The sequence below is a fragment of the Acanthopagrus latus genome, chromosome 17 (assembly GCF_904848185.1).
Source record: "Acanthopagrus latus isolate v.2019 chromosome 17, fAcaLat1.1, whole genome shotgun sequence".
Taxonomy (NCBI): domain Eukaryota; kingdom Metazoa; phylum Chordata; class Actinopteri; order Spariformes; family Sparidae; genus Acanthopagrus; species Acanthopagrus latus.
In genome coordinates this window covers 5,100,678-5,115,279 of record NC_051055.1, presented here as the reverse complement: position 1 = coordinate 5,115,279, position 14,602 = coordinate 5,100,678, and the positions used below count along the sequence as shown (strand labels likewise).

At 41.0% G+C, this 14,602-nt stretch overlaps 1 protein-coding gene across 3 annotated transcripts in view; it reads left to right on the top strand.

The window, feature by feature from the left end:
• Window positions 1-14,602, top strand: part of LOC119006125 (low-density lipoprotein receptor class A domain-containing protein 4-like) — a 227,078-nt gene that overhangs the window by 101,499 nt on the left and 110,977 nt on the right. For all 3 annotated transcript variants that reach the window (XM_037074511.1, XM_037074513.1, XM_037074512.1), the window contains one exon: window positions 10,325-10,465. In XM_037074511.1, the coding sequence (XP_036930406.1) occupies window positions 10,325-10,465 (141 nt within the window). The remainder of the gene's footprint in view (window positions 1-10,324; window positions 10,466-14,602) is intronic.

The following is a 14,602-nucleotide window of genomic DNA, read 5'->3' as shown; positions in this document are numbered from 1 at the left end:
TGTGATTCCTCCTTGTTAGAGAACAGTGCAGGGGTTGAAAGTAACAGGAAATAGCAACAATAAAACCCTCTCTCTGTCTGTCACCAATCATTTTTTTGAAAGGAAAGATTCCCTTTTCGAGACCTTTGATGGGAAACGTTAGTTCTGCAGAGCACGAGGCGTCTGGAAGTCAGTATCACACCGCCGCTAATACTCCACTGGTGTCATAATAGAGAGGTTAGCGCAGTTTGGCTTTAGTTTTACTATTCCTCTCATGCTCTGAGATCTAATAACCCTCCGCTATCTCCTTCTCCTCCGCTCCTTATCATATTATCATTGTCACCTTCTCTCATCATTTGCAGTCTTATCATCGTCACCATCCTCCTCACCATCGTCACCGCTCTTGTCTTTGTACTACCACTCCCTTCCTGGTGTCCGCTGAGGAGAGAACCGTTTCCTTCTGTCTTGGCAGAAAAGCTGGTGGGTCAGCTGACTGTCAGGCCGACATCAGTGGGGATGACGAACATACAAGATGAGAAGGAAAGACAGAAGAGATGGTGAAGAGTTAGAGAGAGACAGAGGAGAGGAGACCATGTGGAAGTGCTTATGCAAATGATGATGTTCAGTAATGGGACTTACTTAACTTTTACAGCAGAGTTTGTTCAGATATCATCTATTTCAGTGCTTACTTGAAGCAGAAAAGTTTTTTTTTTAATCAAGATGTGAAGTTTATTATCAGATTAAAATGCAGTAGTTTGTTTTATTTTTGTCCATTGGAAGACAAAGTTACTCTGGTTAATGAATGGCTAAGTCTCAGGATTGGCAGCAGATGTACTTTAATAGTGCTGTTAGAATGCTGCAAGCTGTAAACCAAATGTTTGATCAGAAAGTGGTGAATGAATAGTAATGAATTCTTTAATGTGTTTTTTTGTTCTGCTTAACTAGAAGTTATCTTCTCGTTATTGGGAGGATTAGCTTGCTACAATTCTTTTTTCTCACTGTAGCGATTTAAACAAACAAATGAGTCGCTGAGAGACTGAGGTTGGGCCTGATTGTCTGACGTGCTTCCTAAAAGAATCCGCTCCAATTCGAAAATAAGTTTTAACTTTTCATTAACGAAAAACGACATGTCATGATAAAATGCATGAACTCAAAATCAAAGTAATCACAGTGATCAAAAGATAAATAGCGGTCATCAACAATACGGCGACCCAGCTCACCCTCTCTCTCTGACAATGAGAAATGAAGAGGTGCCTAAATTAACTAATAACCCCGCCCACATCCACGTGATCCGCTATCCCCTATTCAATATGACCACATAATAAAATATCATAACCAAAACAAACACCAAAAGATAACAATATCCCTCCACCTTGTGACTAATAGAAAAGCACCAACCAATTCATTCATGGCTCCTACACTCACTTTGTTATGGTTATATTGAATAAAAAAAATGCATTATTGAAATCACAAAAAGAATAACGTGGCAGGTTGAGGAGTAATTTGAATACATTTTTCATTTTTGATTGAGAAAGTTTGAAGTCTCTTCTGGGCATCCATAGCCCGCTGTTAACCTTTTCTACTGTTCGGTTAGACAAACTGGCCTACTGATACCTTCAGCTGTGTCTGCGTCCATCACATGGCCCTCACCTGTTGGGTTGTAGCAGTCTGTTTTAATGCTCCTGTCAATCTCCCAAGTTAGTTCAACTAACTAGTGCCAGCATGTTTCTGGAGTCTTTAGCTTGTCAGGGATTAGCACTGGCAAACTGTGAGTATAGCTAAATGCCTTCTGTTAAACAGAAGGCTTGTCAATACCATGAGGTTTGGTTACATCATGTAGCATAGCTTCACCCAACATGGCTTGACATTCCTCCGCCATCATTAAAAAAATCCTGAATATATGAATATGCAAACATGTTTCCTGGAGGGGGACTTAAAAGGTACATGTGCCAGACAGGATCATACACATTCTGTCTCAGCTTGTTCCAGCTCTTTATTGAGACTACATATTTTATGTCTTGTGCATCTTAATACGTTTTTCCGCAATATTCAGCCTGTCATATTTGTGATCTTCACTTAAATCTGTAATTAAGTTTTATGGGTTAGAACAATGTTTGACTGCTAAACATCAAATTCTGACGGGCTTCATTAGATTCAACTTTTTGCCTCATAAAACATTTTGGATCTACAGATTTTGAAAGTATCCATGTGCTACTTCAGTCAGTTCTCGTACTAATACTACTCATATTGTTGTAATGAGCGTTTTGTCATCTGCTACACGCCATCCGGTCTGCTTAGAAACACTGCATAGTTATATCTAAGGAATTCATAGCATGTACTGTATTATCATCACCCCTTTATCTAATAGCATAGAGTATTATCAGCACTGATGGGTTGTTTTGTATATGCTAACTTTAAACAGGCTATTGCAATGCAATATGAAAAAACACGCACAGTGAAAGCTTTCCTTTGAAAACAAATAACTGTATTTTGCTCTGCAACATAAAACCCACAGCTACAGCAGCTGAATGCAAAACACCATTGCTGTAATATACTGCATGTCTGTAAAGTGGTGATATTAAAACATGAACAGTTTTGTTCAAAAAGAGATATCTACCATATGTGAAGATCCTTCCTTTTCGCAGCAAAAATAATTCCTTGCATGAATATAAAACTCATGATGAAATATCACTGGAGTTATCTTCTGTCCTTTTCTTACTGAACAGAACATTACTGTGGATACAATGGCCTGTGTTGTTTAACTGAGAACATCAGCTGTCTTTTATTCCTGAAAGTAATGTTTGTGTATTGGAATGGAAACCCATCAAAACCACCCTTTTCTCCAAGATGTTTCACTTGCCATCAGTTGTTGGTTTACATGTAAGTAGCACACTGTACTAAACGTGTGTAGCAGCATTGGTTCAAGTCACAGCGGAACCTATTTGAAAAAGACACTGCACTATACTTTCTTATGATAGAGCATCAGTTATCAGTCATTTATTTACTGGCTGGATAGCACAGCCTTCTCGTGCTTAACATTATTCAGTGTTTAAATTAGTGAGGAAAAAGTCAGAATTTGAAGTGAGCTGACCCCCCGCATGCTGTTAATGCTGAGCTAAACATGTTTGCTAACTGTCCATAGGGCACTGAGGTTAGTGACTGACCTATCTGGGTGTGTTTTCAGGTGCCTGATAAAGTTTGATGTGGTCGATCCAGCATCCTTTATATTCATTCTTCTTTTGTCTGAACTGTGTGTGTAGTTCCTACAGGCGAAGCTCACGACGAATGGGAGAGCAGCAGAAGTTGTTGTAGATGCCGTCATAGTGTTATCTGTTGCCGTGCCCAGCATGCACCATGTCTCAAGTCACTGAGCGTGCGACTTGAGTGCGACTTGAGCACAAACTCAGGTCCCCATTTTGGTTTGTGAGGCCCTTTGACCTGTATCTCATGCTGTTGGGTGCTTTATAAATACATGCAATTTAAAACTGAAATAAGGAAACTAAATAGAAACGGCTTAGTTTAAAAGACACCGTGTTTTCTATTTCTTGGACTGTCAAGGTTTTATATTGTTGTGTAGTAATATTGTTTAACAGCAGTAGAAATATTTTTTTCTATTAAATAATGACACACCTGTTTACACAATTCAACAGACCGATTCTTGTTTAAGGGTATTCTTCTGAGTGCACTTCTGCTCATTAGTTGATCCTTCACATTATCTGCTGATCAGATCTGAGCAGAACATTTACACATCTCACATCAAATCCCAATATCTAACTTGTACGTGTCTGTGTTTGTTAGAGCGGACCGCATATTTACGAGGGTGAGACAGGTTCACCGTTGCCTCACACTTTCCGACATCTCAAAGCTTTGCTTGCAATTCGTGTGACAGCTGATTGGGAGTGATGCCGGAGAGGAAGAAAAAGAAGAGCAGTCGAGGCGACTGAGGAGAGCCAGAATAAGGGGGAGAAGACAAGATGGAGGAGTAATAGAGATTAATAGAGCTGGAAAGGAGAGGATGGACAGAAGAGGAGATGAGACTGAAAGAGGAGTCTAGACGGGCAATGAGAGTAATAGATGAGACAAAATGAAAGACAGAGCGAGAGAGAGAGAGAGGAGAGGCTGGGCAAGTCACCGAGGCTTCACTAATTGCCACTCAGAAGAAGGGAGAGGGTTTGTTCCAAAGAACGGTCATGCTGGTCTGTTCTTTGAATCGGATCTCTGCCCCCCACCACCCCCGCCCCCACCGTCTAGACAAGAGCAGAACAAGCTGTTCTTGTTATGGGAGGAAGAAGAGAAAATGTGCAGTGTCATTAGGTCGCTCATTGGCAGCCAGGCAAATCGGAAGGAATAGCACCAGGAAAGGGCCTACAAGGTGTTTGTTAGTGTGCACGTGCGTCCACCGTGTCGTACAAGCACGTCTGCGTTTTGTGTGTGTTGGTTAACTGCAACAAGACACAGCCTGTTTCCCTCTGCTTTTTCTGCGCAGGATCATTTTCGCTTCCATCACCCTACTTTTAAATCACAGAGTACAAGAAAATAGAAAAATCGTGACCAGAAGTGTGAAGAATCTGGTTGACTTGATTACAGCTCTCGATTAGACCTTATCAATCACATTAAGTCATGAGTTTGGCACAGAGGAGTCAAAGATGATTAGTTACTACGGTGAAGACATAATTTGACTGAATATTTCAGTAGGACTTGTGTTAATCAGTCCAATTTTCCCAGTCTCACAGTCCTCATATGAAACAGAACTCAATTTGTGACACTTAACATGTGAAATTATTCTGTATAGAAAAAAAAAAACCTAAAAAGCATTGAGTGCCTGTTAACCCCCTCGCTGTGCAATTCTTTTCAGTATTTCTGTGCTGGAATACCACCTTGACTGAGGTTAGCTGCGTGGTTTCATGAAAAACAAAGAAGTAACTGCTGATGTTTTGAACCAGTAGCTATGGAGCAATGTTTTTATATGTTGGCCTCTGTTTTTGTATGCTAAAATAGTCTGTGTCTTGTTATTGACACTGATGTTGGAAATTCAACGGAACATTATAAAGCAGGAACAACCTTAAAGGGCAACTCTACAAGTAAACACTAAAGAAACTAACTTATTTTCTCTCTGGGGCACTTAAGGGTCATTCTGTGTCAAGTCACATGTGGCCTCCCTGTTCGTGTCATGGATTTTCTTGAAACAAATCCACGTTGAAATTTCTATTAAATTGATTTGGCCTTGTAAAAGCCTATAGCTGCACTCCAAGTACTTTTTAATTTTGTTTTTAATTTTCACACTCATTAAAACGCGACATTTCAGATTTGTATGTGTATTATGAACCTCACCAATCACTTTATATTTTTCACTGTATTGAGTCTAATCAAGTGGATTGTCCTGAACAAAACCCCAAAGAAACTTGGCAACATGCATTCATTTAAATAGTTCAGTCAGCACCACGCACTTTACTCAAAGAAATTTTATATCCATTGCAGTAACATACACTACTAGTCACAAGTTTGGACACACCTTCTTATTCAGTTTTTTTTTTTTTTTCAAATCATTTTCTACATTGTAGATCAATACTGAAGACATCCAAACTAAGAAGTAACACATGGAATGATGTAATAAACAAAAAAGTGTTCGACAAACCAGAATATGATTTATATTTCATATTCTCCAATGTAGCCACCTTTTGCTTCGATGACAGCTTTGCACAGTCTTGGCATTCTCTCTATCAGATTCATGAGGTAGTCACCTAGAATGGTTTTCAACTAACGTGTGCTTTGTCAGGAGTTAATTTGTGTAATATATTGCCTTCTTAATGTGTTTGAGATCATCGATTGTGTTGTGCAGTGCTAGGGTTTGCACACAGTTCCATACAGTGAATAGCGCTATTCAGCTACTGTTCTAATCCATATTATGGCAAGAACCACCGAACTAGTGAAGAGACACGCCAGTCTGACAGCTGAGGTTTGACCTTGTGGCCTGCCTGAACTAACACTTTGCTTGGTTTGTTTAGAAGTACAACTAAAGAGACATTGAGGAAATAGTCACGTATCACTTACACACCATAGCTTATCTAACAGCATTCTAGATGACTACATCACTGAAGGACGCTATCTGAATTGCGGAAGCAATAGAGAACACAATGTAACAGAAAACAGCAAGAACACACAGAATGTGACTTACATCCATGAGTGTGCTCCCGTGACCCTACAATATAAATGAATACATTTTACTACTGACAATGTATTTTAAGGATATTTGTGGAAAAAAACCCATAACATTATTTAAAAGAAATAACATTTCTGTGTTAAAAAAAAATAATACAAAAGCGAGCAAGAGAAAGCCCTCATTTTACTCAACAGTGACAGTGTGTTTCATCTGGCCACCCGTCAACTTTTAGACTACAGACTGAAGACAAGACAGCTCGTCCTCTGCTGCTTTTCATTTGGATCAGTGATGCTTTGATCTGTTTTGCAGTCACCCAGTAATATACCAACTTTCCATTAGTTACAATGTCTGTGTCCATAGAATACGTCACAGACATGAAGAGAATACACACAGCAGATGTAGGGCGGCGTTTTCCTCTTTTTGTCTTTCTTTCCCTGCCTCCCTCTCCTTCTCCCCCCTGCTTTCTCGTGTGAAGTTCACTTTTTACTTCATGATTGATCTGGGTTGGAAGTCATTCAAAAACACTGTTACTAACCTGCATCCACCACTCCACCATTATTGTTTAGTACGTTTTGTGTGCGTTTTAATTACAGTAATAATTGTGTTGGCAGTGATAAGAGCCTGCTTTAACAGTGAAACTTTTGTTGTAGTGTAGGGTACAATTGTTCTGGAGGAAACGAAGGCCTCCAGAATATTAAGTATAAAAGTAAATACATGCTATTGAATGGGTTGCTAATCTGGCTACATTTTAATTGCCTAATACACACACAGTTCACACACTTAATTATTAATCAGTGCTCCACTCTGACTGGTGTTCAAATGATGTCTCACGGAAAGTGTTTAAAACTGGCATATGGATGTCTGCTCCCAGGAACAATCACGTGGTTACTTTAGATAATCTGTACACAGTCATTTTTTTGGTTCAAGTTTAAATATACAGCATTCACTGCCATGCACGTGCTGCCATCCAGGCAACCAGTACAAAGAATGGAGAAGCACAGATCACAACACACAAAGAGGAAATGTTACTTTACTCCCTGTACTGAACACTGTACAGATACAGATACATGTTGTCCAGGAAAGAGAAGCTGTGAAGTTACTGCTGGTGAGTAAGAGGGAATTGTAGATCAAGTGTTAGGCATTCTATGAGGAAGGTTAGCTGTAATATTTAATCTTGTGTAGATACTTTTTGGGTCAATTGTTGTGAAACTGTTGAAACTGAGGGTTAACAGGCAGTTTCGCCCAAGTCATCTGTGACCAGTAGGCTTGATTGCAGGACAGAGCTAAGCCTGCATGAGGTAAATCTAGCACATATGGGCTAGTCACCAAAGCGTCAGGACAGCTGAATGAAGACTTAGGGAGTGTCTCTATGCCTAACCAGTTTACAATCTTCCTAAATTCTCCATGTGCTACCCGCGCCTCTTTGACCTCTACTGACTTCCTGTTGTGGCCTGCATCCGGTTAAAGACGATGGCGCTGGTCTTCAAGGCTGTCAGTGGAACTGCACCCTTCTACCTCCAAACACTGGTCTGACCACACACCCGAGTGAGAGCACTGTGCTCTTCTACATCAGCTGGCCGGCTGGTACCACCATCACTGAGAGCAAATGAAGTCTGCTCACTGAAGTCGTGATTCTTCTCTGTATGGGCACCTCAGTGGTGGAACGAATTCCTGACCAATGTCAGCACAGCTGAAGCACTCTCCATATCCCGCAAAAGACTCAAGACTCATTTGTTCAGACCTCACCTCGACCCTGCATACCATGACTCCCTCCCTCTGTTTCTCTCCTGTGCTCCTCTGCCTGTTCCTCTGGTCCTCATGGGTTCCCTGTGTTGCTCATGGTTTTTCTTGTTTGTGTACAAATAACTAAAACCATGAACCATATTTAACATTTATTGGTAATGAAAGCAGTGCTTACAGTGAGGTCTATGGATTACCCTAACTAACCAGGACATTGTTTCTTGAAAAACACACTAGATTGATTCATCAACAAAGTTTGCAGCACATATCTTAGAACTTCTGTATATAAAACCAAAACTTATCTCCATGGCTTTGAATTACTTATTTACAAAATCTGGTTCCAGGTGTTCGTGAGTACCAAAGCATACATGAAAAAAGGTTTATGAAGCCTTTGCTGTCTCTAGAGGGAGCTGTATGAAGTTTGTTAAATGTCCTTTGATAAAAGTGTTATCACTTGAGGCAGCGTCTGTTGGGGCTGAAGAACTCAAGTTTGAAAATAAAAAATCTGTGGGTTTGGAGTTGGAAAGAATTGAGCTGACAATAGATCTGTTGCCTGCTCCTCATATCTGCTTGTGGACAGTGGTTCAAGGCTAAATTAGCTGCTAGTAGTGTTAATACCAAATCTCGAACTGAACTGTCAGCAGTAGAGTTGCGTGTAGGTGATATACGCACCAAGAAAAAACAGACAATAGCCTTGGTTTGTAACACTTCCAACCATCATTAATTATCATCAAATGGTAAATTTAGTTAATTGAACTTTAGTTAAAAGTTATTTCAATCTTAACTTTGCAGCTGATATTACACTATTTAAAGTTTCAACTGACACTTATAAACCTTTACAATTATTTACCAATAGTTTATAAAGAATTTGAGTACACACCTTTACAATTTGCAGTTAAGTATTTTATAAATTATGCATTTATTAATGATACTTTTTTATGATGTATTACACCTTGTTGTTATTGTTTTATTTACATACACATACACATACATACACACACATGTATGTATATATGAAAAAGAAATGTGTATATACATATATACATATACATATATCTATATATATATATATATGTATATATACATACACACACACGCACACACACACACACAAACACACACATACACACACGCGCACACACACACACACACACACATATGTCTTTTTCATTTTCACCTTTATAGTTTTTTTTCTTCATCAGGTAGTGTTAATCAGGCAAATGAATATTTAGGGGGAAAGAAGCACCTTGGTATTAACCGTGACAGAACATTACGGTTCAGGGCTGCAGCACATCAAAGGTCCGTTTGAAAAGCTGTTTATTTATTTGTTGTTTTGAATGGTAGACCACTTTTCGCCCGACCTCGTTTCTGTGTGAACTCAAAGCATTAACTCTGCTTTGTGTTTGAGCTCAAAGGTATATAAAAAAAATCACTTTACATGACCTTGCACATTCTGAGGGATAATTAACGGGCAGGACTGCACATAACAGCCCAGGAGTGTTTTGTTGTCCATGCAGTTTGTCACTGATTTCAGAATGTGTTTGCATGAACTACTACAGGTATATAATGCTGGTGTATGTCCGAGCATCATTTATATTTTACTTTGTGTTCTCTATTTCTTTTGAATCAACACCACCATTATTTATTTATTTTTTTTTAATGGATGACTTGTCTATTTATCTGTTTATCAACTTTTCCATCATTGGTTGATTGTTTGTATCTTCATGATGTTGCCACAGCAGACAAATAGGGGGAGAAGTAGAGATAAAGATACTGAATAGAAAATCATTTTGTTCTCAAGGATGCAAAGTGGAACATCAATTGACCCAAAACATTAAGATTCAGTCATAATCTACTCACATCCATGCCGATGGAAAGTTGGGGAAAGTCTCATAGTCCACAAAACAGTTCTGAAGCTTCACAAACAGGATTGCAGTAACAACTGCAGTAATTGGGGACTAACAAAGCAACTGAGAAAAACATAAAAAAGGCTCCATAAAGCTCGTCCAACATTATCCAACTCTCCAGAAGCAGCGGGATCCAAAACTGATTTGAAAAGATGTTATTTACACCCTTTTCATAGCTGAAACCTTTTTTTGATTTAAGTACAGTCTTTTTAATTAATTTGGAATCTCAAGGCTTCTGGAGACCTTGATTACGCTGGTTTAGCTGTATGGACCCATTTTATGTTTTTAAACATTGAAAAAAAGGTTCAGGAGAATGTTGCAATGATGTTTAGCTGTGAACTCCAGAAGTGGGTTGTGGATCTCAAAACTTCCTGTCACTTTCCATCAGTATGAGGGGGCATATATAAAGACTTAATTCTCATTTATGGGAGAACTGTTCTTTTAATAACTGCTTCTGGACTGATACTCAGACTCTAAGGAAAGTCTTCTCTCTTTCTACGTCCCCTCTCCCCCCACCCTCCTCCCTCCCCATGCACAGAGTGCAAGTTCCACTGCACCAATGGGAATTGTTTGCGTCTGGGCTCGCTGATCTGCAACCAGCTGAATAACTGTGGGGACAACAGCGATGAGGAAAACTGCCCTGTGGTCACCCAGCACCCTCCGCCGGGCATCTTCAACTGTGAGTGCTTCAGGATGCTGCCCCATCTCTGTGCCTCCCTCTCTGTCCCTCACACTTTTCTACACTCCTTTCATTACCGTCTCTTTCCTCTCTGCTGATTTGGTTCTGCTCTCCCTGTCAATCTCACCGAGCAGATATGATGATTGATGCTGAGGTGGATCATCAGAGTTGTACCATCTGTTTTGGGCATGCTAAGATAGACAGACTCTGGTGCATAGATTCAGAAAGCGGTGAACTCTTGCACAACAGCAGCACCAAATGTAATAAAGAAGGCATTGAATAAACAACATGATAACCATTATCTTTATAACATAGCCATTTATTTACACAGTGTGAAATCACAGGAGCATCTGAGACGATGAAATGTTCAGTGATTAACCCAAGAAGAATTCACAAGTCAAAAATATATCGAAACATAGAGGAAAGGCAGCAGTGAGTAAGCAAAACCGATGAGAAATGATAGGAAAAAAATATGTTTGCAGCATGTGTTGAGATTTAATTGCTCTATACACCTGTCTACAGAGACAGTCCTCACTAGGGAAAGGGCAGTTGACACTGTCCCAAAGAGACAGACTGACAACAAACTGCTTTTGTGTGTTGAATTTTCTAATACCGCTCATTGGTCAAAGATGATTTGGCTGCCTTCTGGCATGTTGCTGTTGCTGCAGAAAAGACAGCTGGCTCTGAGAACAGTGACTTCTAACACAGATCAGATTTTGTGATGATGTACGCTTTAGTCACGCCTGTAATGTCTTGCATGTGATGTGTATTCCCAGCTAATTATACTGTCAGCATCTGTTTGTTCATGAGGGTTCCTGTGAAACAACTTTAGCCACCCGCATCTGAATGAATTGGTAACGGATTCGGGCAAAGGTCTCTTGCTTGGTTGCTGGTCTTTTGGTTGGTTGGTTGCTGATCTGTTAGTTGGTTGGTTGGTTGGTTGGTTGCTGGTCGGTTGGTTGCTGATCTGTTGGTTGATTGGTTGGTTGGTTGGTTGGTTGGTTGGTTGCTGGTCTGTTGGTTGGTTGGTTGGTTGGTTGGTTGGTTGGTTGCTGGTCTGTTGGTTGGTTGGTTGGTTGGTTGGTTGGTTGGTTGCTGATCTGTTGGTTGATTGGTTGGTTGCTGGTCTGTTGGTTGTCCAGGTTCTTGTTTTCCTTCTCCATTGCCCATTTGTAGTAGTTATGATTAATCCATTCCTCTCTCCTGTCTTGTGTTGTGTTGTACTTTTTATTATTTGGAAAAAGTCTGCTGGTGTTCAAATAAGTTGTTAATGTTTTGGTTGAAGTTCAGCAACAGTGTAGTATCGTATCCAGCAGCTGGGCACCACCATGTTGAATCTCAAATCTCAAAGTCATGACCTGGCAATATCACAGGCCACACTGGTGATTATTACAAATGTGCAAACATCACAATCACCATCAGCAATAAGTGGGTGTAGGAGCCTTGTACAATAGTTGGAGGTGTATAAATTGCCACAGGGTGGGATCCATGTACATACATCACAGGATTTTGTTATATCCATCTGAAACATCCTCCTCAAAACTTTTTTCCAGCGTTCCATTTCTGTACAGCTTTTTGTCTGACTCTGTGCTTTCATAAGCACCCCCCAACCCACCACCTCCTTCTACCTCCCGCCGAGCAGCACTGTCCAGGGAATGAGAGTGTTCCCTCGACTCGTCGCGATCAATGGAAACAGAGAGAGTGAGTCGGGGGGGTGAAGGACACCAATGGGCTACGATGGCTGTCTGCCAGGCCACTTTGATGTGCTGCAGCGTTCTCTTTCAACAACTTTTAGGAGGAGAGGGAAAACTTTTTACAGCAGCACTTTCATCCTCGGTTCTGTGTGTGTGTGTGTGTGTCTGTGTCTGACGGGTTCCTTACCTTCCACTAGATCTCTTCCTCTCAGCCCTCTCTCCTTCCCTCTCTCATCCACTCCCTCACCTCCTTACCTTAAAATCTGCACCACCTCTTAAACCTGGCAACCTTGTTGTTTTGTACATTTAGCCATTTTTTCTCTTCCTGTCTGTCTACCCTTTTCATCCTCCACAAGGCACTAGAAACAACCTTTTTTTTATTTGGGAGGGAGGATTGGTGAGGGGTGGGGGGGGGGGGGGGGGGGTGGCACTCAGCTCCAATGGATAGAATCCTGAGCTGGGTACTTAAAATATTTAGCTGTCTAGAGCGAATGTTAATGTAAGTGTCTGTGGCCGGCGTTATGGGAAAGCTGTACAATGATTGTAATTTTCTGAGCCGGTGCACATTTTTCTAGTAATGCCTGAGAGACATACAGAAAGGGAGAGGCAAAAAGAGACGAATGGGTGCAGGGAGAAAAAGACAAAGGAAGGGGGAGATTGCCCGCAAAGAGTGACATGAGATAGAAAAGAGTGCAGATAGTTTCAGAGGGATTGGAGAGAAAAAAAGGGGGGTGTTGGAAGTAAGACAGAGGGCTAGACAGAGAGATGAAGAGAGAGGGTATGGGGTGAGGAGGAGAGAGAGAGAGAGAGAGAGAGAGAGAGAGAGAAGGGAGATAGAAAATGTTTCTATGTGGTAATGGAGTTTGCCATCTTGTTGTAGCCGCTGGCTGTTGCTGTGGCAGTGGCAGACAGATGGATCATGAATACTGTCTAGACACACTGCAGCCTGATGCCCTGCACCTCTCCTCTCTCCTCCTCCTCTCCTCTCCTCTCCTCTCCTCTCCAACACATACTCATATGTTAATGACTGAATAGGTGGATCGCCAGTGACTCCATGACATGTTACTGTTAACACGACCGTCGCAGTGTAACCGTGTCGGACATACCAGACCTTCGTACGTTTGCAGTTAGTTAGGTTTAGGCAAGAAATGACTTGGTAAGGTTTAAGAAAACATTGTGGTTTGGATAAAAATAAGTATGTTACTTGTATATTAAGTTAATTTACGTGTGGTCAGTTAATCACATTAGCATCAATATAACTCACTGCTCATATTTCCTTTCATGTGGGACACTAACAGCTGTCTTTTGGGTGAAATTCTTGGAATAGTTTTATTTAACCATCCAGCCCAACCTGCACTTTACCCCTAAATTCAACCGGGAACGTCTGCATCGCCGGCCACAGTACAGCTGCTGGAGCCGATCATGGCCGTCTAGCTGTACCATGCTGCATTTCAGAAGCGGCTCTCCGCTCGGCTCTGCGGCGAAAACGTGCCAGGTCTAGTAGATCGACCAGGCAGGAAGTCGGACTCAGGAACGGCATAGAGCAGCGGGTCAGTTTTCAGAATAAAGCACACCATGCAAACTGTGGATGCACAGCATCACACATTTGGAAATATCACAATAAACACATTCAAGACAGAAAAACAGAGGAAGCGTTTAGTTACATAGCCCACTCACACACGGCAGAAGCACAAAAATAAAAAATGACAAAATGAATGCAGTCCGAGCGCGTCTACAACATCGTGCAGGCAGACCGCTCTGTTTCTGAAGCGCTCCTGGTGCGACATGAAGGATGGAGAAAAGAACGCTTTGCACACAGACATGCCAGAAACGTGGAATCAAGGCGTTTTGCAGACTTGACTTTGTCGCTCTTTATACTATTACACCTGCTGTTGCCATCAAAAAATGACTATGGCCACTAGAGGTTGCTGCCTAACAGGAAGTATAAGCATGGTTTGTAATGAGCTACTTACGAGTTTACCCATGTAGTTGTTTTTCTGATCAGGATGGCTGCCATGGCCCCACTCTCCTCTTTTCTCCTCACAGCTGCCAACTGGAGTATAGTATGAGTTCACAGACTTCTTTCCATTTTGTTCTACCATCGTACCATGATTGTCATTTTTAGCCACAGTGCCTGCTGTTCATCTCGCTTTAATTCGATTTGCATTTGTAGAATGTCCCGTGCAGAGTCAGAGGGATAACTTAAAAGGTTATGTCATCAAAAATTAATACGTTGCAGCAAACGAATAAGGTCTAGAAGTTTGTTGCTTACTTGTGTATGCATTATTAAAAATTGCACAGTTGCCGACCTTCATCACTATGCTGAATTAACAAGCAAGTAACTTATGAATACACCATTAAAGACCTTTACACCTCTGCTGTTTTCAGAAGCCACAAACATCAAGTGTTGATTTTCTGTGGAAATGCTGCGGCTGAGCGCAAT